The sequence below is a fragment of the Tigriopus californicus genome, chromosome 2 (assembly GCF_007210705.1).
Source record: "Tigriopus californicus strain San Diego chromosome 2, Tcal_SD_v2.1, whole genome shotgun sequence".
NCBI lineage: Eukaryota > Metazoa > Arthropoda > Copepoda > Harpacticoida > Harpacticidae > Tigriopus > Tigriopus californicus.
In genome coordinates, this window is record NC_081441.1 from 8,188,662 (window position 1) to 8,216,222 (window position 27,561).

At 43.9% G+C, this 27,561-nt stretch overlaps 1 protein-coding gene across 4 annotated transcripts; it reads right to left on the reverse strand.

Moving 5' to 3' along the window:
- Nucleotides 1-1,530: 1,530 nt before the first annotated feature.
- On the reverse strand, nt 1,531-27,161 carry LOC131893494 (protein trapped in endoderm-1-like). Of its 4 annotated transcripts, none has more exons than XM_059243537.1 (10): nt 27,038-27,161; nt 25,472-26,661; nt 15,848-16,022; nt 14,064-14,135; nt 3,576-3,749; nt 3,364-3,498; nt 3,104-3,236; nt 2,872-3,030; nt 2,204-2,593; nt 1,531-2,091 (listed from the first exon to the last, which is right to left on the reverse strand). In XM_059243537.1, the coding sequence occupies exons 2-10, from the start codon at nt 25,653-25,655 to the stop codon at nt 1,906-1,908; spliced, it is 1,608 nt and encodes a 535-aa protein (XP_059099520.1). In that variant the 5' UTR covers nt 25,656-26,661; nt 27,038-27,161; the 3' UTR covers nt 1,531-1,905. The 4 variants fall into 4 exon arrangements, with proteins under 4 accessions (XP_059099520.1, XP_059099519.1, XP_059099522.1 ...); XM_059243536.1 differs by having other exon boundaries at nt 1,531-2,094; XM_059243539.1 differs by lacking the exon at nt 2,204-2,593 and having other exon boundaries at nt 27,038-27,158.
- Nucleotides 27,162-27,561: the final 400 nt, after the last annotated feature.

Below are 27,561 nucleotides of genomic sequence, written 5' to 3' on the forward strand. Positions count from 1 at the left end.
ACGAGCTTTGTCCCAACCCAGGATTTAGGGTCAGTTCTAGCGACCGTAGAGGCTTAATGTGCGCTTTGAGAGCACCTTCAAGTCCTTGAGAATCCAGGCTAGTTCGAACAATGAAGTCCAATTCTCTTCTTACTCGGGCTCCTTCATTGTTTAATTTGCTTCCCTCTAATAGCCGTAGGGAATAGGTAGGCCTTGTTGATCCAGTAGCATCTTTTAAGTCAGACTTGGACAAATTTTTAAGTACCGTTCCAGATCAACCCTACATTCAAGGACTAGCTTGGTCTGCCAACCCAAATTCGTTGGTAGACTAAATATCATATAAAGATTGAAAGGTAACAAATAGACGAATTATAACCTTTCGTTTTAATAATACTGGGGATTGCATTCCCTGTAGCGGTTAGAAAAGCCGTTGAAAAACCAAACAAAAAAAACCATTTATTTACATATCTAACGTCGTTATGCACCTGATAGAGAACATCCGGATCCATCGTCAATTTTGCTTGGTCCCGAGGGCGACGATAAAAGCAGGTTGCACTGCATTATTTTTCAAAATTGGAGTTTCCAGAAGACTTGGAAAGTAAAGGCTTCAACATATCCCAACATGGAGTAGAAAGTTAGGTTTAGGCAAGAGTGCAAACCTATTTTGACTTACGACATATTATGGTTACATTTTGAGGCTAACTAAAGGGTTCCCGACATAACCCGAGATAACAAACTCCCGTGATTTTTGTCTTGGAACCCGTTACAAGCAAAAAGGTCACATTACCATTGTTTGTTTGTTTTATTCTCTAAATTGTTAATTTTTTGCTTTTTTCATTGTTGAAACTGAGGTGATTCTCACTTAAAGGAGACCATTGGAATAATCTAGTTTACAGTCTAGTCTTTAACATATTGCATTTGCACACTCAACCCTTCGTCCGGCCTAACGAATCCGTTTGTTAGGACTTCAGTTGACGCCTATACGTGAAGAAAAACTGGTCTACCTAGCTATTTCTACTGCTGTTGCAAGAAAGGCGTGAATTTTATCTAATCTTGAATAATTGACTTAGGGCGGCTTTGGAGTCCAATGCTGGACTCAAGTCTTTGGCCGAATTCACCACAGTATTACTCCAACTTCAATCCTCAAACCGTATTCAATCTCTGTTTTCAATCTGAGTGTGAAGCCGCCCTGAGGAAAAGATATATTTGACTTGATAGGTCGTTTCACAAAATTTTTTGAAAAACAATTTTCAAATGCTATTGTCAGCAATTTAGTTTCAATAAGGTGTAAAATGTGCACTTATATAATTCAATGCACGGCTGAACCCTTAAACTTGAACGACAAAGTGAGTTTGGACCTCATTTGGCCAAGTTTTGCAATAAAAGACGTGTTGTTGCAGGATTTAGCAAAATCTTCTCGACTCTTCACAAATTGTCGATAGGAAAGATGCAAAAGCAGCGATAACTGAGTCCCAATAAATCTTTTACTTCCTCCGAAAAATCAATGAAAAATAAGGAGGGTAGAAGTGCACAAATAAGACTGCGAAGGCATCCATTGCATAAATATTGGAATATTTTATTTATCAACTATGAAATGTGGCATGCATAATTCATCAATGCAAACATGACGATCATTAATGAAAGAAAGAACGCAGAGAAAGGACCTTAAAGAGATTTGTCGTGTTTATCAAGCAATAATTTGAAATCCAAATGCAAATGTATTTACTTGCATGAAAGTATAAGACGTATGAGATCATGGCGAAGAGGTTATTAAGGAGTGAAGGCTTCATTTGCGTAGGAAAATGGGGAGCTGTGAATAGCTCCGGCTATTCTTTACGGCAGGTTTCGTTCTCATATTTTGTTTTGCATTCTTGGTTCTTGGCAGTACGTGTTTGAGGGAGGGTTGTCCCGTACGTTAAAATGACGTTAAACTGATGACTTGGAAGCATCCTCGAGCTCCTTTGGTTTGTTATGAAGGCTCAGTTGAATCGCACTGGAATCCAGGTTCGTGTTGGTCTTGGCAGTAGTCTCGTGGGTGACATGAGTGCCTCCATTTTGTTGGGACTGTCCAGCGGGGGCAATCACCTCTTTCAGATGACGAATCAATTTTATCTGCTGAAATGAAGGGAATCATTTTAAGCTCGAATGAGACCAAATGGCAATGACCATGCCGAGGGAGCATTGTGCAGGATTTACGGCCGAATGACAAGCAAAGTTACTCCACCTGCTGGCTTGCCAGATTAGTATGTGCACCAGGATCTGCATCCTGTTCGGATTCTGCCAGTTGCTCCTCCAAAATGGCAATGACTTGAATCCCACCCAAGTTAGCAGAAGAGACGTCATTGTGACTCAACATAACGGAGGGTGTTTTTGTGCCACCAGAGGTAGTGGTAGTAGTGGTTTTGTTACTAGAGGACGTGGCCTGGCCAAGGCTGGGCGGCCGACTCGGCCCATCTTTGGGAACAAGGTCGTCGTAGTCCAGACCGCCTTTTTTGAGCCGCCTCACGCAAGCTCGCTGACCATTAGTAAATTGGCCACCTGTGCCCACCACCGCCCGTGGATTGGAAGAAGACGGTCGGCCGTTGTTTGAGGATGGGAAGAAGTTTTGAAAGAGCTGAAGAGGAAAGCCCGAAATCAGAAAAGAGACTTGAGAGTGAAGGTATATAGAATAGTCAAGGATCCCAAAGCCGTCATCATAAGGTAGTTGGTTAAGGTGCAGAATGATCAAGAAGGGTTAAGTTTTCGAGGTAAGACTTACTCTATTGATCAAAAAAATGAGTTTGAAATGTGGACGAAGGGGTAGAAATGGGAGGGAGGAGGGTCAGGAAGTAGTAGGGTCATTCTGGATAGTCAGACTTTGGAACCAACATGCACTCGAATAGGGACAATCACCTTGGCAAATGCTTGCTGATACTGGCGATTCTTGAAGGCGTAAATAAAGGGGTTGATAACTGCAGACGCCCAAGCCAAAACTGAGGCTGGAATATGCAAGAATGGGTATCGAATTCCTTCGTCTACCACGTTCACCAGCATCAATGGTAGGAAACAAACCTAAAACGGAGAAATAGCATGTCCCAGCTCAAGATTAGGGAGCCATATTTGTTCCTCTCTTGGTCAGTCTTACCACAAAACACAAGAATATGGTGAGCATCATCTTGGTCAATCGAATATCTTCCCGGCGTTGGGCCGATTGCACCGAATTAGTGTGATATTGGTTTCGGATTTGAGTATTATTGGATGAGGGCCCAGTGCCTCCGCTGGAAACAAAAAACCCAGACAATATTCATGTGATGTGCTCAGACAAACAAATACTAGGCCTGTTCGGCCAAAGCACACGATGCAATCAATGTAAGCGCAATTCCCAAGGGACGGGCAAAGACTCACTTCAGATGTTGTTGCACGTTCTTCCGGCTTTGGCGAACCTTGCAAAATATGGCGGAGTAACAACACGTGATTACGATACAGGGCATCATGAAGCCAAACAGCATCAAGAACTTCTTCGGGGAAGTGCCATCCTTCCTATAAGGGAAAGACATTGGCCATTGTTGGAACCACTTGCAGTAAACGTTAGGACTCGATATGAGATCGACACGTACTTGAGAATTGTGCAGGAGAATGTTTTCTCGTTGAGGCCCATGGTGCCCCAAATCTCGACCAATGGCGGGATCATAATACCAAAACTGAAGCCCCACACGAAGACAATCATGAGGAAGATGTTGAATCTTGAATAGATGCGGCTGTAGTTGGCGTGGCACGATATCAGCACATATCTGAAAGTATATAAGAAGACCCGTTTTTGGCTCGGTTGGAATGTATTTTGGATTTTCGACGACTGAAGACGGGAATTCCACATGAAGGAAGATGAACTTCGGATTGTTTGATTCTCAAGATAACCCCCCATTAGATGCTAATTGCGGCATCAGCCTGGAATTCTTTCCTTCTATTCTCTTGCATTAGCTCCTAATCCTCAAATTAAAATTCTTTACATTCAAAGAATATCTTTCGATCCAAAAAGACGACTCGGATTACTTCCTCGAAATCTCCGCAGGGGAAGCGCTACTGTACAAAGCAAAACAAAATCATGCACTTAGCAATGTACTTCTGTCAAGATCTTAATTCTGATTGATGAAGGTCCGACTTTCAATTTAGACTCTACACAAATTGCAATTCTCTCCCCTGTAAAAGTATCGTACCTTTAGGCTGCCAAAGCTATACAAGAGATCTCTACGTGAGCCCTCGAAGTCGGGGGAAGTGCATCGAGTGTCATTTGCTGTACGTGCCTCATTTGCATCTAATTAGGCGATATACCTTGGAACACCTAACAAAGGGAGGAGCAGTGCACTATCTGCAATAATAGCCGTCTCTGGAAATCATGCACTGCGATGCATTTGACCTAGACACAGCGTTAAAGAAAACACCAGAACAACGATGGCCTTTAAATTCAATCATCCGTCACTGACGGATCCATTTATACAAAGAGCGATCCACAATTGAGCGAAGGAGAAACAAGATAGCTCTCATCTTGAGGGCACTCACTGATGGGCTTGAATATACAAAGACGTATTTGATGCGGGGTGTTTGACCGAATTTTTTCTTCACTGCCTTCAGATTAGAAGGAGCAAGGATGTATATTCAATATCTTTATTATTGTGTTCCACATTCTCAAAAAGAAGGTTTGGAAAATCGGTTCCGTTGTCGGAGATTCACTCGACAAGTGAGTAAAAGATGGATCCGATCTCTTTTAGTTCATTCATATTCTTTCCAAAGATAAACGTGTTATGAGATATGGCAGATCTTCACTGCTGTACTCGTACTAATACAACTGTACTACACACAGCCCACTGTGATCGAATTGGAATCGACGGTTCTCTCTTGGCTCACTTTCAATGAGATCCAAAGTGGAATCACTCGATCTATCAATGCCCGGGACACTAAAAGCTATTCAAAGAAGAGTCTATCGTCTCGCAATAGGGAAACAAGAAAAGTAAGCGATGCTAGAACGCGTTAGAAAAACCAATGAACTTACTTGCTTAAAGCGCTGCTTCCCTAAGGCCTGTTCATTTCTACCGGGTCAATCAAGCCTTATCAAGTATAGGTCACACCCCGAAGGCTATGAATGGAGAAACCGATGATCCGTCTGAGCCGTTATTGAATATTGAAGATCTTGTCTCATCACGAACTATCGTGGGTAATATGAGCCATTTCTCGGCATTCGTTCGCCATGGTTATTGCTAGAGGACTAGTTATTGCCAATCCAGGCTGAGGTTCCACGTGCGGCAGAGAGAGAGAGAGAGGTGCTCCATTTGAAATTGCCTATTGAAGCCACTGTCATCCTGTCATGCAATCTTATTAGTGTCGAGTGACGGCACAAGTTTTCGTTCACAATCATTGTTGTAAATCGGTATGAATGAGCTTAGACATCTTCGTGGGGATGCACACCACTGCCATCAGCCAAATGCAGACAACAGAGACTCTGGACCGTGAACGGATTACAAAGACATTCATTTCCCCTACATACTCACGTAGTACAGGGTGTCCAGAAATTGAGTTCCTCCTCTTTTATTTGCTCTAAAACTGTTAGCGTAGGTTCAATGCATTTGGCTATTGCTTACCTGGGTAGCCACGCCAAGCTCAATATGACTTCTGATGAGATTGGTTGCACTTTGAAAAGACTTTTTTTTTAGTTTCAGCTAAAATATGTCTACACACTTTTAAACGTTTTTGTTCGGAGAATCGAGATTGATTTCGAGCGTCAAAGTAACTAACTCCTTGTGGAGGCATACTCATAGGTTTTCGATTGGAGACAAGTCTAGAGAAGTGCTGAGCCATCTGAACATTCATTAAAACAAACATAATGTCAAATTCGCCTTCCCAAAGGCTAATAATAGCTATGGCTTTTAACCTGGAAAGTCATTTTGCATACCAAGTCTAGACTTCAAAACGGGAGGCCCGAAGCAACCAAGTATTCTAGTGAAAATATAATCTCAAACATGAAGCCGATGACTGATCTTGGTTGATATGTAAGGCGGCTACTATTCTTTAGTTTGTTCAAAGCTGTTTAAATGAATCTTGTGCAAAAGCGATAATGTTGAAGACGTGTAAATTCATGAGGGGAACTCAATTTCGGGACACACTGTACGTACAGTAGGTAGTAGGTGAGGTGAGCTCTCGGCCGAAACGTAATAACACGGCAGGATTCGACGAAGGCACTTGCCTGACCTATTTTCCAGGTTCTAAATCAAATTACAGTACTTCTCAGTGCTTACACACCAATCTTTCCCTTTCTAAACAGAGGGTTCCATCCATGCCCGGGGTTCCACTCCAGTGTCCTTGTACGGATTGTACTAGTTCCCCTCGGGCAAATGTGTGACACATATCCACTTCGCAATGCAATCACTGATTGCCCCTCAAGGCTGTTAGCGCGTACCTATTGGCTATATATTACGCTAGAGATGGCCTCCTTTTAATTTATAGCCGTGGACCTCTTGGCGGCTATACTCTGGATGCTTCTTCAAAGAACGGTACACACTTGGGACATCTTCGCCACGAACTTAATGGCGTTCGTTCCCCGAAGTTGCTCCAAATGAATTGGATGGTAGCGAGTGCCAATCGATCACGCTTGACCATCCATCCACGGACTTGGTGGGTGCGAGAATGGGAACATTTTTGGAAATACTAAAGATGTCCAAAGTTTGGAACTCATCACATCCTAGACAGAGTTGGTTTCATTCCCAATGATTTGATTTTGTTCCAATATTGGAAGCCTCTCCCAGTTCCCAGTTGTTAAAAATCAAGTCCAACCAAAGCCGGAGTCTTAGAACCAACATCTTTCGATTAGTTCGACTCTCTTCTTTCTTTTATTGCCAACATCATTTGAAGAAAATTAAGGCCACTCGTTACCCTTGAGAGGCTCAAAAGTTCTGCATTGAGACGGTTACTCTGACTCACACTCGATCATTACGACGAAGCACGCACACACACACACCCAAGTTCTTATGAATCTGTCAAAAAAAGTTCTAATGGAGTTGAGTTCAAAAACTTGGTGCCGGGCCAATTTCGCCCTCGCCAAAAAGGACCTCATCGCATTCTTTCAGAAACTATGTCAAGGATCTCTCCGATGTTACTGACTGCACCTCGAGTGTGTGGAACACACGGATACTCGGAAGCAAGAAATACGGGCAAAGATGATGTTCGTTTTGATTAATGAACGAGAAATCGAGAAATCAGTCCAATTTCCAATGTCCAATTTCAAGGCAAAACAGGCAGTCGTCATCCAACAGTTCTTGTAAATTGCTATCCCGTTGGGAGCGATTTTCCCCAAGGGAGATTGGGATTGATGAGTAGGATGAGGGAAGACACTTACCTGGGACAGTTATTTCAGGCCAACAAGATGTGACAGATCTCTCCTTTGAGTGGGCATAATCACCTGAGGTGACGATTGATGAATGATTCGAGGAAAAGCCGAAAAGCCGAAGGAAAAGTCGAGGAAAAGCCAAAGAAAACGCATCGGACGACGTAACAAATGCAATCTAGGTCGTCGGCCTTTCAGGCTTTTCACCCCCTTCCCCCTGTTCCATGTGAGTAAGCCAATTGCCTTTGTTTTCAAAGGGGACACGGGAATCCACGTGGTAACATGACATTTCCGAAGGCCAATCTTCCACATAAAAGGCCATCACTCTTTTACGGAGCGGATTAGCCGACATCCAAACATGGACCTTGTCCACGTCTCAAATGGAACCCATAGGAACCTTGGATCGTGAATATGGGTCAATCATGAAGAACGGATATTTGCGGATGAGTTTGAGGATCTCTTAAGAACACATGAGAGGACTTACAAGAGGGCCTCGACAAGTAAGGGCCTCTAAACCCTCAGAGCTCAGTCAACTTGACAAAACAACAATGCAACTTGCCGAGGATGCTCAAGAACAATAGGGTGCTTGCTCTCAATGACTAAATATTGGCATTGACGTGGCTGGAAATAATTTTATGGAGGCAGTTTTCTTTTGTTGGGTGAATTTCCTTTCAAAAGGCCAATAGAAATAGTAATTGGAAACATTACGGCTTTATGTTTGCACAACAGATTCATGGAGTTGTCAAAAATGAATAAATCTCTCAAATAGTATTATGACCGAAAAAAATGAGTGATGTTTTAGGAACCTATGACCTTGAATGTTGCGTAACGGATTTTTGACTACTTTTCCGGGGATTAGAAACGGCATAATTGCCCAGAATGGACCACTGAAAGTTCCATGCGAAACGAATTCGCATTGCAGTTTTCTGGTTAATCTAGTCACTTTAACTTGGGCCATCTGGTTCCCAAGGACACGTAAAATAGGTCTTTGCCATCCAATATGTAGAGGTTTTTTTTCTAGGTCTAGTCTGGTCTGACCCAAAGCTTGGATCTAATTATCGGCCTCAATATGGCCTCCATTGGCATCTGATGGTTGTAAAGCCGACACTTCTTATCTGCCGGACGGAGCGACGACGAGGACTAAACAGTATTGGCTCCGCAGATGGAACACATTTGCCCCTTGCCAGAATGGTCCACCAATTGGGTTAGTCTGGACCGAGATCTGTACATGGATCAAGCCAGCATCATGGGCCTGTCAACCATTGGGATATTCTATCAACCAACCCTCCGACCACGTGAAAGTGACAACATGTTTCATAGCACGATGTTTCTCTGCGTGTTTATCCAAGATCGGGTCAAGGGGAACAACTTATTACCAGGCTACTAATTGCTCCTTTTGTGTATTCTCTGACTAGTCGATTAGATCCACTTCTTGGATCCAAGAACCAACTAAACATGCCATTAGTTCCTGACTGGAACCACTCGATGGACTGCAAGCAACTTTGCTCAAGGGTGGGAAAGGGAGCCAAATTCTGGGAATGAATCGAGGTCGAATCAATCACACCTTGAAGCTCAGACAATACAGGACTCGAGTTCCGTCCCCATCCAAGGGTGATATATTATCTCACGGGCGTCTCAAATTCAGCCTTTGTTGGCAATGGTAAGAACCGCTCGCATCATCTAACTCGGCGGATAGAAGTCCTTCGCTCTGTCTCCCCATTTTATAGTACACACTGATGATTGCGGCGAAGATCCTTTTCAAGTAGGTTCACATAGGACACTCCAATCCGAGAAAGTGAATTGAACAACCGACCACTGGAACCATGGAACGGTTGTCTTGTTTTAGAAGAAAGGTTTTGCACTTTGTCTCTTTTGTTGAACACGTTTTACATTTGCAATTTGTTGCTCTGTCTCTGCCTCTCATTGTAGTTAGAAGTTAGAAATAACTCGAGCTCTGAAAACCTTTTTACTATGTCATTCCATGGTCCACTTGTGAAGCTATCGGTGTTGTCTCAAAAGTTATTGAAATAATCCCGGAAAGTTGCCGGTCCAAAAACACAGTGGTCCCCCACAGATTGAGCCTCACTTTGGAAGCGAAGAAGGATGTGAACAACAGAGCAGTTCTACGTGGAAATCCACTCAAACGCCCGTCGAGACGAGATATGGTTGAACAAATCCGGTCGACACTTGAAAAAGTAGACGAGGCTCCATTTGTTACACGATCTTGGTCACAGACGCGAATTAAGGAAAGGGTTTCACCATCTCCAAGATCAATTTGCTTCCTTTCCAAATAAGAGCTCCCACACAAACAAATGAACAAGTTTGCACAAATCTTCCGCTTACGAGAAATGATCGATCATGAGGGCTTCTAATTTCTTTGATTAAATCTAGGACCTGGACTCTCTTTTCGGTATATGACGGGTATTGAAAGTGGGTCAGATTTCGAGTAGGCCTAAAACTGACACTCTGGGTTGGAATAGCTCTTGATTTACAACTCTGTAGGGAAGGCCATTTGCTCGTCTCCACACCAACCAAATAAGTGGCGGGCGATGGAAGGCCCTCTTCTCGTCCATCAGGGAAAGAGCCACAACAACTCAGTCGTTTGAGTGCGGTTTGACCACCAAAGGGGCACACACAAAAAAGGTTTCGGACTCTACGATCTACGATTGGCCTTTTAAAGGTGTAATGGTACGAATCGGGATCTCCAATGGGACCACGATCCCTCTGAGCACCCTCGCTCCTTGAAAACACACTCTATCTCTTACGTAGAGTGCATTGTACATTGCTGGAACATGTTCGAGTACATTGTACTGTTCACAATAAAATTTTGGGTGCCTCCATAACGATCACAGGATCTTCGAACGATGGCCCAAAGCGAGTTCAGAGAGTGAAGGCCGATGCCTAATATTGAGTCAACATGGCCCACCAACAAAAATGATAGAGTTTCGTCGGGCATGGCTTGGAAACAAATGCCTAAAGTTGGTCCCTTGCGTTCCACGAGACCTGGGTCGTCTTGTGAATGGACTAGACTTGTCGTACTTCAATGAGATGGATTGACTTAGCTATCGGAGATAATCTATTGCCCAATACTTTGGCGGCCGATTCTTGAAGTATTGACCACGCACACTTAGTGGACCTATCCAAAGCCAGGGGGGTTTCTTTAATCGAACGGCTTGAGGACCTTTCCTTGGCAATGAAGGCCTTTTCTCCTTTCTGGTCGAGCTATTAAGATCATATGGAACGCGAAGAATTCGAGACGATGAAGGTTACAAATTCTTTCAAGTTCCCGAGGAAAGAGGATTTGCACAAAATCCGAGGGCGGGGGGGGCGATGGGAGTGGGAAGGCCTCATCCTTGGATCCGGGAACGAGTAAAATTTGCACAATTATACGGGCTTAGCACTTTATCCTGTCGTTTCCACGCCCTGCCCAACTTAACGATTCGGTTTGTCAGACAAGAAAATTAAGTGTGCTCGTAATCATAACAATTGTCCCCGCTCTTCAAAGGTCACAGACCTTTGGTGGCCTTTTTAAGGGACCCTTTGGAACAGAAAAAGTCTTCTTTTTCCTACTGGACATGACCACATCCGACTTGAAGAGGTGGTGCCCTTTTTTCCCAGAGCAACGAACTCCGCAAAAGAGGACGAAAAAGGCTCGAAGAAATGCCTTCGCAAATTGCCTGAGACAAGGCAACAGCAAATAGGAATGCCACCACCCCTAGACCCTATATGTAATTAGCTCCGTTGGAAATGGCTTACTTTTTTAAACGACCGTTGTTGGGCAAAAGCACCTCCAGCTTGAGCAGATAGGAAATGCTTCTACGTACGTACAAACAGTGTTTCTTGGAATCAGAATGTAAACGATACAATTGATCGTGAAAAGATAGCGATAAAACGATGGGGTTGGAAGAAGGGTCGCTCATCCATGGGCATTGTTCTTCCAGTTTTAGCCACAGAGCAAGTGCAAACACGAGTCAGCAATTTCAATGCCAAATTTCAGATGGGATGAAAGAAAACGAGAAATAAAACTGCCGCAATTAAGAGGGATGCCGTTGGGTATCTATTTGGAAATGGTGCAATTGACCACACCAAGAACGTCTTGCACAATGGACGGGAAGGCTCAAACCAAGGGTCGAAACAATTGCGCGACTTGTTTATATTGGGGATAAAAAGTGAATCAATATTTTGAAATCCAACTTCATTCTTCGTTGTATAACCTGTCAATTACCCTCGGATTTCTGGCCTTTAAGACTTGAAGAAAAAAATCAAATTCATTTCACTCGTTCTAAAGTTTGAAGAATATTGCGCCTTTTCAGGTGCAATGAGCTATTTATGCCTCTTTTCCAATTGAAATCCAATATCTTGACGAAATGCCTCAGAGAAGGCTAGAAATTCTTTGGAATGAAGCGAAAGCGGAACACAAATTACTGCACCTTCAATGTTAGTCAACATTGTCAATCATAAGCTTTGATTTCTCTCCGAACAGATCCCTGAATCAAACTAAACTCTACAGTCACTACCCTGGCGTTATATGGTCCTCTGTATTGTAGATGTCCGAGATTTAGCAGACACATAGATTAACCTCATTAAACAGCCCTAGAGAGAGCGTTTCCAGCGCCATGACAATGGTAAAATACATTTCTTATCTTGCACCAGAAAAAACATCTCTGATGCGGTCGGAAAACCAACAGCGTTGGTTACTTTCAATACTCCTAGTGTCCGTTAGCGGACTTTAAAACAGACCGCGTGCTTCATGGGAAATGGGCTTGGTCACCGAGACATCCATTGAGTTGCCTTTTTGTCAGAACTTTTAGGTCACTCCGACTATGTCCATTTTCACACCGAGAACATGGAAAAAGGGCCCAACAACTTCCAGAAATTCGCCCAATGGGTCATTGAGATGGCTTTGTAGTTGGGGAAAACTTTTTGAATGGTCGAATCTGCAGTCCAACAGTTTTCGTTCATGATGCAGTAACCCAAGTTGTTTCGATGCCATTTAAACTGCATTCGTTCTACTATAAAGTAAGCCAACTACAGCCTCCAGTCACCAACGAGTTGATGGTCAGACACGCAATAACCGACGAATCATGAATTTCTTTTTCAAATTTACCCATATGGCCGAATCAGCCAGCAAAAAATGACAATTCTCAGGGTTTTTCACGGCATGAAATCATGACACAGCAATTACTAGGGTTGTTTTGCCAGGCGAGTAATGACATAATAACTAGGATATGTCACGACAGACAAATTCTCAGAATGTTGCGTTACCACTTACCGTCTCTCTCGTCCACCAAGACCCCGTGATCATGATATTGATGATTATTACGACTCTCAGACATGCAAAACAAAACCATTCAATCATAATGGCCTCCTTCAATTCAATTGTTCTCAAATGTCTTATACTTTCAAACAAATGAATTGTGTTGTCCTAGTTCTGCTACAGTTCCGAGTCACCTTGAGACACCTCTCTTCAGAATCTCATTCTACCCATCTTTTGAAGATTTTTGAGGTGTGATTCAAAATGCTAATGAAAGAAGTGATGGATGAGAAAGAAAATTAAACAACAAAGAAAGGGCCAGCAACGCACGACCACGACTGGAATGGCCAAAAGAACTCTACGCAACTACCTAGAGCCCTGTATTTGAAGAGGGATACGTCTCTTGACTATTATGCAAAAGAAAAGAAGCAAAAAAAACTGTCACTCTCCCTCCCTCCCTTATTTTCTCTTCTCAACGAGACCTACTTGCTACGAGCTAACGCAAGGGTGCCTTTAATAACAGGTCTGGACACGACGATTGACGAAGCCAGGCGGATCCTCAGAAAATTATATCAGCCCCTCAAAACACCAATGATGCAGCTTTATCGAATTAGGTAATGCTTGAGAGAAAATGTATCATGGAGGAAAGTATTCATTTACGAGTTAACCTGGAAATTTCTAATCTACAAGTTGAAAACTGTAACGCTTAATAATTCTACATTCATTAATTTCCTTTGCCTTTTTGCCACTTGCTTTTATTATGTCATTCTTTGAAATGCCATGCTGCAAACTGTGGGCCCACCTCTGTCAGTGTCTGCTCCTTCCTTACAGGTCTCCTTCGATAATGGCAGTAGGTGGTTCTCTAGTTTCAGTACTCTAATGCACAAAAAGTAGGATTCTTCTGCTCGTGCATTGGTTGTCGAGCAAAAAAATTCATAGACCTGTCAACACTCAAGAGGTGTCTCGAGTCCTGACAAAAGGTAATGACGGATCTTAATTGAAATTGTGCCTTTCCGAGAAACGAGATAGCAAGAAATCCAATCGAGATGGCTTAATTATCCAGCCAACTTGGACCAATTAGTCCGTCCAAATGAGATCTAGAGCCAAGATAAACATGTATCATTTCCAACCATCAACATCGTTTCCACTCATAAATTCCTCGTTTCCCCCTCATTTTAGGGCATGAAAATCGCTCAAAAAAGGTCTTAGAGGTCGAGCACTGCTCTACTCAGGGGGGCACATTAAGCACATCTAGGCCTGCCGCGGAATATTTATGCTAATTACTGCTTAGGCATTGAAGTGGCCAGGCCACTTCAATATCTCATCCTCGCCAAAATTCATGACTTTCATTGTCTCTACTTTCAAACGGACGAGTTCATACCGTCGTCGTCGTCGTCATCATCATCATTGTGCAACCAAACTCGACCATGTCGCATGACCCCCGAAAGGATGAAATAGTGTTCCTCTACGGGCACTCACCTGTTAATGGTTATGGCCACCATGTTCATCAGCGATGCGGCAACGTTGCCGTAGAAGAAGAATGGGAACAATCTAGAAAAGAGAAAAGCCATTCGTAAAATATAAAGCGACAAAGGCCTTGCTTGTCCAGTGTGACTGGGAGAAGGGGGAGAAACACGGAAAGACCGAGTGAAACTGGACCATTACACCAAAATTGATCCATTAAATCTAAATCACAGAGCAGAGGAGACCAGGAAGTTGAAGAAGGAGGCCCACGATACCTCCCCGATTCAGAAAGAAATGCGAGAAGGCCTTCCAAGTGCATTGGTCGAGCCATAAAATTTGAAGCCGTCGGTGGGGCCGAATGTCTAGTCGTAACGTGGGCTATAAAGTGAAATCGATAAATGGAGGCTGTGCAGCACTTTTTTCAGAGGGTTTGCTACTTGATTTTTGGACATGTCCGGTGGCGAATGAAAAATCGAGTTTTAGGATTTGTGATTTTGAAGGGCCAATAGCTTGGCCCTCTAGATATCCAAAACAGTGTTCAATACTCGGAGGACCTCTTCGAAGAAACTGTTAAGGGATTTTTGCGGGACAAAGGGCAAATTTATAGCACCATTGAGCATTAAATTTGCCTTTTTTTTCTTGTCACATCCGCTTCCTTCAGCTTGCGTAGTATATGAAGTTGTCCCTTCAAAGATTTGGGCTCAAGTTTCTGAAACGGCTTCTTCCTGAACTCTAAATCATTTCCAAATTCTGCTTGACGTTTGAGAGTGATTTTTGCGAAACGTTTCGTAACAATTTCCCAACAGAAAAAGGGTCCTCCCTCATTTTCCCTTCGTTCCCCTCAATTCATGTGGGTCTATCGCTCTTCGGAGACTCTTCAATAAAAAGATCAATGTACCAATAAAAAGCTCTCCCCCTGAATCTTTTTGGCACAATCCCTGATCACCAGTTCATACTGAATTGCGAAACTACTGAAAAGCCAAGGGAAAGGTTGCCATTTTCGCCTCCTCATTGATGCAGTTCCTTGGATCAAGGAAGACTTAAAAACAGAAATGCTTTTAACATCGCTTGCCAGGAATACATCTTGAAAATGAGCAATTACCCTTTCGTGATCATGATATTTGAGAGCAACATTGGGGCTGCTCAATCAATCTACTTTTTTTTCATCCTTCACTTCAAGGAAGATTTCTCGCTGAGTCGACAAACTCCTTGGAAATTGTGATCACTGATCACTTGACAGGAATCGAGAGAGACACAGAGAGAGAGAGCACTGAAAAGTTAAGGTGGACACCCAAACTAGTATAATGCCCACATATCTGCACCAAAATCCCGTCCAACCAATCGAATCCATCCGAAGTGATTTTATTACCGTTCAGAATTGAATTTGCATGTCCCGCTCAGCCCATTGACCTAAATCGAAAAATTATTCATGTGCTTCTCAGCGATTCCTGACATTCAATAGGAAACGGGTTATCAGAGGGAGAGAATCTTCGGATGCAAAATAACGTTGAGCCCATAAAGAAGCTTCAGCAACGAAAGCTAGTAGTAGCTGCCCGCCAACGAGCGTCAATTCACATCTAGGAAGACTAACTTCCAGGATCATGGTGTTGCCATTCTCCGTTACAAATGCTTCATCATCCGGGAAATCCCCGGAAATCACCCTCAAAGTTAAACACGGGCATTTCTCACATTTGTTCAGCGGGCGCGAGCCCAGATACAAAATGAAAAAAAAAACATCTTCACGTGTCTTTCCATTGGAGGTACACGTAGGTATGTGCAGGATGTACTAGCCAACTCACCGGCAGACTGTTGCTCCCAATACCCATTCTTCTTGGACATATCTGGAGGCCGTGAGAGGAAGGTTGACGGCGGCAAAGAGAAGGTCCGAAATGGCCAACGAGATCACGAATAAGGTGGTGGCGTGTGATCGGAGTTTTGGGCATCGCAGCAAAGCTACAACCGTGAGCAGGTTGCCTGAAACATGAAGTATCAAATCAATCATCTCAGTTTACACATGGCGTGAGCTCTATGTGCATACGTACGTACATACACATGGGCTACAAACACAAAACGTATTCGACTCATGTGGGGACATGCAAATGGCCAATAAGTCAACGATCTGTCCTCATTTGCTCATTACCCTCTGGGATCCCCTGACCTATTTTGGGAGGAGTTTAAGCAGCTACATATTCCCAAGAAATACTCTTTTTTTTTCCCTGTGGATTCGCACATGCGACCGAGGTCAACCCTTCAAACATCCATTACATGGGACTATGCACTCTCGTCAAGTTGTTAATGAACTGGTTCCCGATGTCAAAACCATTCATTTGGCACCAGCTGAGCTGAAGCGCGATGAAATGTCCTCCCATACCAATATTGGTGAGATTCTTTGGGGGCGTGAGGTATCCTAGCTAAGGTTTTGTCTTTTCTATTGAACTGTATTGAGAGGAGAACCACCATCTAAGGTGCCATGAGCGATGGCATCCTTCCCAGTATTCCAACTTGATCTAAAATACAAACCCATCTTTCTATGAATCTATCTACACTTTTGTGCATGTGTTGAGATTGCGAACCCTTTCTCTTTTAACCTGTTAAAAGATGTTTTTATCATGACGGTATTCTTTCAAGCAAAATGTTCTTAAAAAAAAAAACAAATTCACAACAGTCCCGCAGTTTGTATTGGTATGTGCCTTTATACCAAAAATGGACATGTTTTGTCTGATTGACGAAGAGAAAATGAATCCAAAATAAAGCCATGTAGATGATACCAATCTCATCAATTGCCCATCAATCGGGGGTTGATCGCCCAATGCCAGATTAGGAGTTGGAAGGAATAGACCAAGGGGCAGGGACTGACGCTGGAGTCATTGATTGACTGCTAATTACCCGCCCACATCCACCTACTGTCATAAGATGATGGCGGATAATTGAGGGAAAATATGCCAAGGAACGTCAGGAAGTCCACCATAAACGCCAAATTGATGGCATGTTTAGTCAATCAAATCCGCTCAATGAGCGATAGGTTTCTGATGATGCATAGCTGATTTCAACTTGAGAGCTGGCTCGGCACATGGGGAATCTTTTACCCCCTCCTGTGAATAACTTGTGAACATACTGTATCAGATGCATTTATGACCAAATTGGTGGCTGTTCACCAATTAAGAAATGGAAGTTCTTTCATTGAAGTCGGCCTTTTCTCGCTAAAGTCAGTTTGAGTTACAAGGCAATGAACTCGATCTCATTTATCTGTCTGAATCTAAAAAGGGTGCTCAGTCTGTGTGGGTGAATGAATGGTTTGGATAACAAAAAAACACCAACAATCTGAGGCTGGGAAAAAGCTACAAACAGAACAGGCCGTTTAGAGGCCTCCCCTTGCAAGTTATGGCCTAACCTTGCTCTGTAGCTATCCAAGTAGTTGTGAAGGCAGAGGAATTGGGAGGAGAATAAACAGATTCCCCCCTGCCTGGGAGTTGTCAGTTGGCATGTAATATTAAAATTATCTCGGATGACTTGTGGGCGTTTGAGAAATGCAAATTAATTTTTTGCCTTAACATATTTCTCCGGCCCAACCTCTTTCGAGGAATTGAATCATGTCCAGATAGCCGGATAGCTCATTAAAAGCCATCTGCTACAAATTAGGAGCTTAGGCGTCTTGAGGGTTTGAGGGTTTGAACCGAGCCATGGTTTAAAGCCAGTCAGTCAACCTTTCGTGGTGTCCTTTCTCGATGATCTCTTCAATGGGGGGAAAGCGACACGATCATAATGGAGAAGTGACTGTTCCATCGACCATTGAAAAGAGAGCCAAAAAGGATCACTCTCCATTTACCCCATGGATGTGATGCGACCTTTTCGGTCAACTTTTCATCCAACGCGGGATGAATGGAACAAAATCCGTCTGTTCTTTCCATTCATTCGTTCATTCATAGATCTACCCCCGAAGAACTGTTTCAAGACGCCTATCCTTCATAACGGTGGTACCACTAAGTCGAAACAGTTGAAAAAGTGCTCCAGGACAAATGAACTTTGTTGATGTGTGTGACTGTAGATCCCCAAATCCCCGGACAAATGGAGGGACTATGTGCATCATCACAATCGAGACATGGATGTACAGTAGATATTGCAGCCCAAGGCCTGGATTAAAGACACATTATGAATGGTTGATGGTGGGGAGGGGGGGGGCCTTCTTCCTTTCCACAACAAGCGAGTTGAACCCATCCCAGGCCCAATAAAGCAGTTGTTTGGATCTTCGGGACGAGATTCCCCCACCAACCACCAATCGAAAGGATGAAACAATTTATGAGAGTACCACTGGATCCATGAATCAAACCCAAATGGATCAGAGCCTCATCGGCCTTCTTGTTCAATGCCCGATGGTCGATGGTACATGGTGGAAAGGGGAAAAATGGCCTCGGAGGATCTGGAACGTGGGATGGGGCAGCGAATTCCAAAGCACCAAGGCAAGCCATTTATCTCGCATCCGAGTGGTTTTCTCGGTCTGTTCCACAAAGGAGATCCTCTCCTTCTTGTGGTAGTGATGGTTGTTGTTGTTGTTGTTGTTGTTGTTGTTGATATTGTTGTGGCTGATGGTCATGATCACGATGATGATCTGGCGAGTTATTACAAGAACTAGACATCACATTACTTTCGGCCTTTGGCAGTGCAACATTTTGCCCGGAGAAGTTTCAAGTCTAAACAACAACCATCCATGTCTTGGGCTGCACTTAATCCTCGGGTTCGATCAAGGGAGCAAATCGGGGCACGTCTTGGTTTGATCGATGAATCCATGTGGTTGGATGTGGGTGATGCACTTGATGGCCACCCCAAGGTCGTCACGAGAAAATGGGTCAAATCTAATGGACAATGCAATGGAGGGCGTTCATATCAAGCCAGATCGCATTGAAGAAGGAGCAGAACGACGAGGAGGCACTAATTAATGTCCTTTAAGGGAATTAAAGCCTCGTTAAAGGAGTCAATTTGGCCCTCGGTTGGGTTCTGAGAGATCAAGAGGAGTTTGTTTTGCTTTCAGCTCATGTTTCTTCTTCCCCTTTGCAGTTTTTCCATTTCTCCCCTTAATATTTTGAGGATTTCGGGAGGGTGAACAAGAGAGAGAGAGGGGGAAGGAGGAAGGAATTAGATCCAAAAGATCTTAAAACAAATTTCCAGAACATCTGTTATGGGGGTCGTCGCATTACCAGTGGGAAGTAAACACATTTCTCTTTCAAACAATCCGTCTTGAGGAGGAAAAAGCGAACAAACGAACCGAGAGAGTCTTTCGGGATATTTTCGGGTGAACTGAGAAATTAATTCCTCACAACGATGGCAATCCGTTCTGGAACCTAATTTTGGGACAAAAAGAGCATCACCACTATCACTATCTTTCCTTTTTCCCGTCTCATTCAGATGAAGAATTGTGGTCACAAGTCGGTTTTAATGCTCTTGTTTTTCTGTCGCCTCTGAGCTTGCACTGAAATAGCAAACAAATCATATTTCTAGCCCAAAGACGAAGAAAAAATGCAAAATTGCCTGACAGGGAAATCCCAAAGAGATGCATCATTCAAAGTGGCCGGAATGCTGAACCGGGAACAGTGCTGGTATTATGTTCAAAGTCACAAACTCAGTTCCCATTTCTGGGCGCTTTCTTACAGCTTTTTCAACTATTTCTTCCAATCAAGCTCAAATGGAGGGGAGAGAAAATACAGCACTTGTAGCACATTCAATTTGCTCGCCTCGCTGATCTTGAATCAAGTGATTGACTATCCAAGCGAGAGCCCAAATATTGGCCCGTTGTTCTGTCCAACCATCAATAACAAGCAGAGCACGTGTTTCTTTCCGTCCTCTCATGAGCATTTCAATAAGTAAACGGCACTAAGAAATATGGCTTCTCGTATACAATTGAAATGACAGGCGGTATTTTGGCTTTGTGAAACATCGCAAGGCCAGAATCAGGAGGAAAAACGCATTCGCATGCCTACGTCTGCGTACTCGTACATTTGTATACATCTCGCGATAAGTATCAAAATGCGACGGGTATGAAAAACAAACCCTTTGCCATTTAGAGCCCGATTCTCATGGGTGGGAACATCCGAGCTTCAAATTTAATAGTCAGTAGGGTAACTTCAGACGATGTTCCATTTTCTTCTCTTCCTCCTTCCAACGGCCAAAACGAACTTGATGCTCTATTTGTTCTGGAAGCGGCATTTCATGGACGTCTCTTCAAGTTCGGGCGACACGTTCAACCCAAAGGAAAGGCTTCAAGATCACCCTGGAGACACTTTCACCCCCATTACCCGAGTGAACACACAAGTTGGAACACTGGGAAATTGCATTCTCCCGCGTTCTCATTCGAAAAGCCCAGTGGGGCCAATCACTTGGAGCTCGTGTACATTTTGATGTGCGAGAACGAGGCTCATCGATTGCTCATTTCACGGGGATAAATCATGGCCGTGGTTCCTCTCCTGAATATCAAATGGGTGATTCGAGTTTCGAATTCCGAATTCACCACCAGGTAAACACGGGAACTGCTCGTCCTCCTCATTGGATTCTATTCCCGAGGAGGAACGAATATCAAAATCATTACCAATCGTCTACGTGCAACTTTATCCGGTCATTAGCCCAAGTCAGACATGGGCACAGATTGATTCATTACGCACAGATCACACCTCAAGCCTCAAGGTAAACGTGTACGCTAAGGAGTATATTCTATATAGACACGGGATGTTCACATTGCCTCATGCTGCAGTGCAGGGCTATGGCTAACAAATGAGATTTTTAAAGCGTAGAGCAATAATTTCCTGAATATTTTCCGACCCTCAAGATGGTTGGAAGTGACTGGGGAACCGACTTACAAAAACAAACTCGGATGGACTTCCTTGAGCGGTATAATCATTACAAACCTCTAGTGGTGGTTGGTTTAATTTTTTTTCATTTCAGTGTTTGCTGTGTAATGTGCCGCATTTTGAATGTCTTAGGGAGGATATATTAATCATAATATGCTAAACAGGGGCTCTAAGCCTTGCCAAGTCATTTCAAGCGTTTCAAGAGAAAACAGATCCGAGCAAACAGAGTCAGTCACATTTTTGCTCGGCCATGAGCGTTTTCTCGGGCGCCTCATTCAGACACGAGTAAACTCAAGCAAAAAGTACACATGTTTGAGGAAACGTCACTTCATCATCTTGTTTGTTAATCTCGAACAATTTGCTCCAATTCGGAGATCGTATCGCTTTCTCGAGAAGGACGGATTGAAATCGCCAAATTGGCTAATCCAATTGGAAGCATTGGGGGCCTCCCTCTGGCTCTTCTTGGGACGTATACTTGGCCACGAACTTCTAGAAAGATGGACTGTGAACGGGCTTCCTGCCAAATAGATTTCTCCTAGTCATAGCGACTCTGAGCCACTTTTCGAAATAAAGTAATAAAATGAGAAACGTAAAAATCTCCAATTAAGGTCAATTCATTTCTTTACTCTCTACTTCTAAAGTGACTTGTTCCAAAGGTATGATGTCAGAAGCTTACGTAGGTAGCTGACCAAGACCAGGCCCAAAAATGGAATTTTATGTAATGAGTACTACATAACTTTGACTACCAGATCTCCTGGGTACCTACCCCAAACACAGTTTTGGGCTCAAATTTGGCCAAGTTCACCTATTTGACAAGATGTTGCGATCCTCTCGAGTGGTAATTTTTAATAGCCTGAATGGTTCAGGAGATGCGAAACTTTCGTTTCCGTTCGTAGTCCACATCTCTAGAGGTCCGAGACGTAGCGTACGTAGGTGAGAGATGAGACTCCGGATCTGACTCCTTTGGTCATCTCCACCGGCATCGTTCCCCAATATCATCACTCATTGTGGTGGGATGGTAGATGGTGGAGGCAGAGGAAGCGTGAGAAGAAGAGAGATGAGCCGAGAAGAACTAAGAAGTGGAAGAAGTAGAGTCAAACCCAAACTTTGGCTGGCTCTCCTCGAGTGAAGAAGAAAAGGCCCGGAATCTTGATGTGCAGTTAAGCATGAGCAAGATATTGATGGAAAAACACCCAAGGAAAGAATCGAGCCCCTCTCGTCCATTCCATACGCCCATTTGTTTATGGGCACCCAAATATTTTGGTTTCATCTGGACATAATTCATTGGATCCATCTTACTAACGAGGGATTCCGACGGAAGATTTATTGCCGTGACTACTTCCACTATATAGCATTGTAATGTGCGTATGTATGTGGTACTACTTACTGTACTACCACTCGACTTCGAGATCGGGCGACAACACGCCCGAGTGGTGAGATTTCGGGGACATACCCCATACTATATACTGAATATGTACAGCACATGCAACGCACTTCCCTCCGACTCAATTGAGATGCTTCCATTGGAAGTTGGAACCGCACTCGTAGAAACGGGTTGAGGAACGAAGGACTGGTAGGAAAACGATATCCGATCGTCTGGCTTTGGGGTCGGATTTCGTCCATGGAAATGTGGCAGGCACATTTCCCCCTCCAACGTACGCCAACTTCAAGTTGGAAGATGCACCCATACTTTATGTACGAGTGCTTACCGAACATACTCGCTCGGATACTTGGTGTAGCTCAACATCATAGTCGTCGTCGTCGTCGTCGTTTTCGTCGTATTTTGAACAACTGTCGTAGTGTGTGGCTTTTCAGAAGAACCGCCTGTGGAGCGAATGCATATCAATGCGGGGGAAGAAAGAAAGAAGGAAAGAAAGAAAGGAAGAGAGAAAAAGTCCGCCACTTCTTGGTCGGATTTGCCTTTTGCGAGTAGAGCGAGAGGTCTATTTTTTCGCCGAATGTTGTTCCTCCCCAAGTGAGTTGGTCGAAGAGTCGCTCGACAATGCGAAAACAACTGGAAACAAGACGAAGAACATGGTCGGCCAACGAGATGGAATCCATATTTCTCAGCTTTTCAATGGAAATTCCCGGAGCTGCGATCATCTACGATTCATCATCTTCATCCTCCGGAGTGATGCTCGTTTCGTTCTCGAATGATCATGTGATGAAATGTAATGAAATGAGATCGCCGTGTTCGTCGTTGTCGACGTCAGGATTTTCGCACGGTCAGGATGAAAGTGACGACAAAACGAGGGAATGAAAGTGGAAAGAAAAAGAAGAGGAGGTAAAAGAAGATTTCGAACATCATTCTGTTCTTCGCTTCTCGCCACTCACGAATCAACTTGTTCTCAATCTCTGAGGCATCATGATTTTCATGCATGAGAAAACCCTCGATTCATGGAAATCCCAATTAAAATTTTTGATGAAAGGACGAGGATCACACGAAATAGTAAGTGAACATGATGGATGGGGTCAGGCCGGATATCTCGGTCTATATCGTCCATGGCCTCATCCTGGTCTGACAAGTCATTCAATGATGCTCGCGATGAAGATGAAGATGATGATCATCCCGCTGGAAAACGACTCGAGGCAAAACAGTCTACTTTCCTCTCAATGCCGCCGAGCCAATCAATTGGTTTGAACAAGAACAAGAAGTCCAAGGCAAATTTGCCCCCTGGATATCACTCTCCGTCCATGCCATGGACATTGCCGAAATCAATTCCTCATCCATTACTAATCTGATAACCAAAATTGAACAAAAGCAGCGACGTCATCCATTTATATTAAACATTCATCCAGGATGCCCAATACTAAGCCCATGTGATTCCTCGGAATTGTTTCCCATCTGACACCAGTTGGAAACAGAATCAAGGTCCAGATGAAATAAAAGGCATGAGGGACACAAAAAAGCTTCTAAAGCCTTCCAAGGCCCAGTTGAGTGTTTTTGATCGATTTTTTTACATTGTAGACATGAAACATAGTATCCAAAACCGTTAGCAAATTTCCAACGCTGGTCCGACTTCTGATCTCTGTCTTTCTTTGGATGATGTTGAGACCAATTGAGTGTGAATGGAAGAAAAACCTGCTTTGAAGTTCTCAGACGTCTTCCCGTGAACATAAAAGCTGGCCAATTCTCATCATAAACTGTGAATTGGCTATTTATGGCCCATGTAACTAAAAAATCACGGATATTGCACAGGCCTAGAGCCCCTCGCCAACTCAAGGAGGTGTTCAGTATGTATACAGACGCAAAATATCTGCTCCAAAAGGCAAGATCGTGGGCAGCCGCCATAGTATCACGTAGCATACTGCAGTATACCTACATACGAGATCGTATTTCGAGTAGATCCCAAATCAGATTTCATTATCCAAAGCCGAAAGGATCGAATGTCAAAACTTGGACAGGTTCAATGGGATGATCGCTCCGAAGAATGGATCTGATTGTGAGTCGTACAAATACAAACACGAGGGATTCAATATTGGCCTAATGGTGGATGGATGAACGTTGGGGTACGTACCCCTAGCTCCCTTCTCATTCATGTTTATTGGGGTTCAGGGTCGGTTCGTGAAACTGGATCTGACATTATCATACTCAGCTAGCCATATGTGTCTTGAAAACCAGAATACCTTGGCGGCTGTGTGCCGTCTCGACTCTCAGAGGAACAAACACATGCTTGAATTAATTAATCCGATGTTTGCTCCATCCAGGCAGGCAATCTAGCAAACAACCAAACCCCCGCTTCTATTCGGACAACTCGTTGGAGGGAACCTGGTTGGGCAGCACTTCGAGATCCCTTTTGTTTATTAATTCCCAAGACAAAGATCTGACTTTACATACACCGTAGGTGCTGGCTATGTACGTACGTACATGTCTTGTCTTAGAAGTATACAGATACGTACAATGAGTACTCTTTCCTTGAATAGATCCTGGGCGTTGTCATCCCACTGTCCAATAAGACAAAAGATGATTTCCGATTGCACCCAACCCAACTGAAGAGCATCGAGGAGCTTCCTCACCTTGTCCATTTCTCGCTTGTCGAGGTGAATTTAGTTGTACAAGCTCATGGTGTGGAGCGAGGGTTGATCTCCTCAAACAAAACGTAGACATGTGTCTGAACCGACTTTTCTCGGACTTTGAGACGTTTTCTCTTTGAATTTGCATTCCACCCATGAAAAAGAGAAGAAGGAAGAACGCACCACGACAGAGAGAGACAGACAGACAGAGAGAGAGAGAGAGAGAGAAGAAGAAGAATTATCTTCACAAAAGGTCAAGCACTCAAACCCATAATGACACCTCCCCCGGATTCTTGACTTTTCCCCTCGATTTTGACTTCCCCCCCCCCCTCCAACCGAGTATGGCACCAACGCTAGTCCATCCACCCAATGAGACGAGTACGTATAGCCAGAAACTATTACTACGAACAAGTGTATTACTGGGATGACCTTCGCCACCTCAGAATCGAAGGATACACACACTAAATGGAAGAAGTTTGGATGCGTTTCCAAATTCAGGAAATGTTTCTCACACATGAGGTCGACATCGACATTGATACTGAATAATGCTCCGCAGTGGCGCAGCTGACTTACCCGCAATCCCGACCACGGTGAAAATCGAAGCACACACCGCCGCAAAAATGGTGGCCGGCCTCGAGAAGTGGATCACGACCGTCTCATTGAAATGGTTCGAGGCCGTGGTGATCCCTAAAGGGAAGGACCCCTCGATGGTAGTAGTCATGGTGGTAGAGTCATGAAGCACTATATGCTCGTCCATTATTTCGCTTGGGGATCAATGGAAGGGCCAATATTTGTCCTCGACCGTGTCCACTGGCGTCACGCGTAGAAGGCAGTCAGTCAATACATAAATCACACACACACACACACACGCACGCACCCACAGGTTGTAACTTTAGCAATGTGAAACGCGTGAGAGTGTGAATTGCAATTCCCAGGGAAAATTTCGGGTTCCTTCTAATCGGTGTTCTCACTTTCAGTCAGTCCATGATGTCTTGGATGGTTTCGTTTGAGGAATGATTTTGGCTGGGCGATCTTTGGCTAACTCAGAGAAGAGGATCAGCACCGTCGATCGGCTTTGTCGCTCGAGGATCCTCCGAATTTGACAATGGTGAATCGTGGATGGCGGATTTTGATCTCTTCTCAAGTTGGCGGCCTCATCATGACGTGCATCTTCATTAGTGGTTGGGTTGTTTTGAGGGCCCCAAGAGCTGACGGATGATATTCTTCCCCCTCTCCCAATCTCTCTGTCTCTTTCTAGGATGGTCTTTTCAGAATTCAAGATGTCGTCTTCTTCGTCGCCTTCTTCTCCTTAGTCTTGCTCACCTTGCTCGTTGGATCGACACTCTGATATAGGGCTTTGATGGATTATGCGACTACAATTGATCTCTACTTTTCCCTTTGTGAGTGGCGAGTAGAATTCTTTCACGCCAAGAAGAAGTTCCATTCTCGGCCCGGCATCACCTTGGACGGAATCACGGGGGAATCACGGGAATCACTTCCAAAAGTCAACACATGCTATGAAGTACACCATTTAGTGAGTCTCCACTACACCTAGTCAGCTTCAAGCGGGAAATTTGAAAATGTCAAACAGGGGATCAGTTTCACTGGTCTCTAACAGCGAGAGTGGAGAGAGTTCGTGATGAAATCCCAACATTTGTTCCTGGTCAATGGAGACATATTGTTCCACTCGGCTCCCTTGGGTTCCAAAGAAGCGAAAGGCGGACCCTCGGCCAAGGAGGGATCGAGCACTTTGGCGCTTTCATCTGTAAATGGACAAGAGAAAAAGGTTCAGGCTAATTTGATCTATGATAACACCGAGGGCAGGCCAAGTGATTGGCTGGCATCCATGAATGTATTTGAAATTGATCAGGAAATGAGCTCTCTTGAGTGAGCTAACGCCTGAATGGCTTTTAATGGGCGATAGCGAATGCCTTGCCATCATTTCTTTGTCACCTCAATTTTCATCTATCTTCATTCAAGTCTCACGGTCGCCTTCGATTTTTGATTGCGTCCTACATGGGCCTGGGTCACTGATTATGGCCCAATGGCAAAGTGATTACTGTACAATGTACATGTACAACTCGAACTTCGATCACTTCCCTATCATTCTAACAGGGCCCCCAAGAATTGACAACTCACCCAAAACAATGCGCCTGTTCTTCAACAAGCCCAATTTGCTATTATCTTTAGACACATCAACTTCCCGTCACCACCACTAGCGAGTACTGACTTATTTGGCAATCCACAAGAGACTAACGACGTCCAGGATGTTTTACTTCGTATACGCTTATTCTTCCAAGCGTCCACAACGTCTGCTCCAACGTCAACCGGAGATCCAAGCATCGCTGCACAACTCCGGAGATTCGGCTTCGCAAAGCGAAGAAGGCAAATGCACCATATTTCTCAGTCCTCGTCCCTTTTTTCCACGCGATTCCGAGGGTTGAAGGACCATTGAACGGCGAATCGAGAGGGAACTGACCGATGGTGCGATCAGCCCCCTAAGGTACGGTGCATAAAGAGCTGCGTAAAGATAGATTAGGAGGAAATCTATTCAGCAGTGCAGGGGGCAAATCTTTTGAAAAGTCAAACTATACTTTTCGTTTTGTTTATTTGATGTGATGATGTCAATAAGATTGATAGTCCCTAAACGTTCATAAAAAAAG

What these genes read in the sequence shown, in the direction of transcription:
- LOC131893494 (XM_059243536.1), bottom strand. Translation starts at nt 25,655, where the DNA reads ATGGACGAGCATATAGTGCTTCATGACTCTACCACCATGACTACTACC. An exon ending in CCATATTCTTGTGTTTTGTG is followed by an intron (nt 3,031 to 3,103) that starts GTAAGACTGACC and finishes TCTCCGTTTTAG; the next exon opens with GTTTGTTTCCTACCATTGAT. An exon ending in CTAATCTGGCAAGCCAGCAG is followed by an intron (nt 2,095 to 2,203) that starts GTGGAGTAACTT and finishes CCTTCATTTCAG; the next exon opens with CAGATAAAATTGATTCGTCA.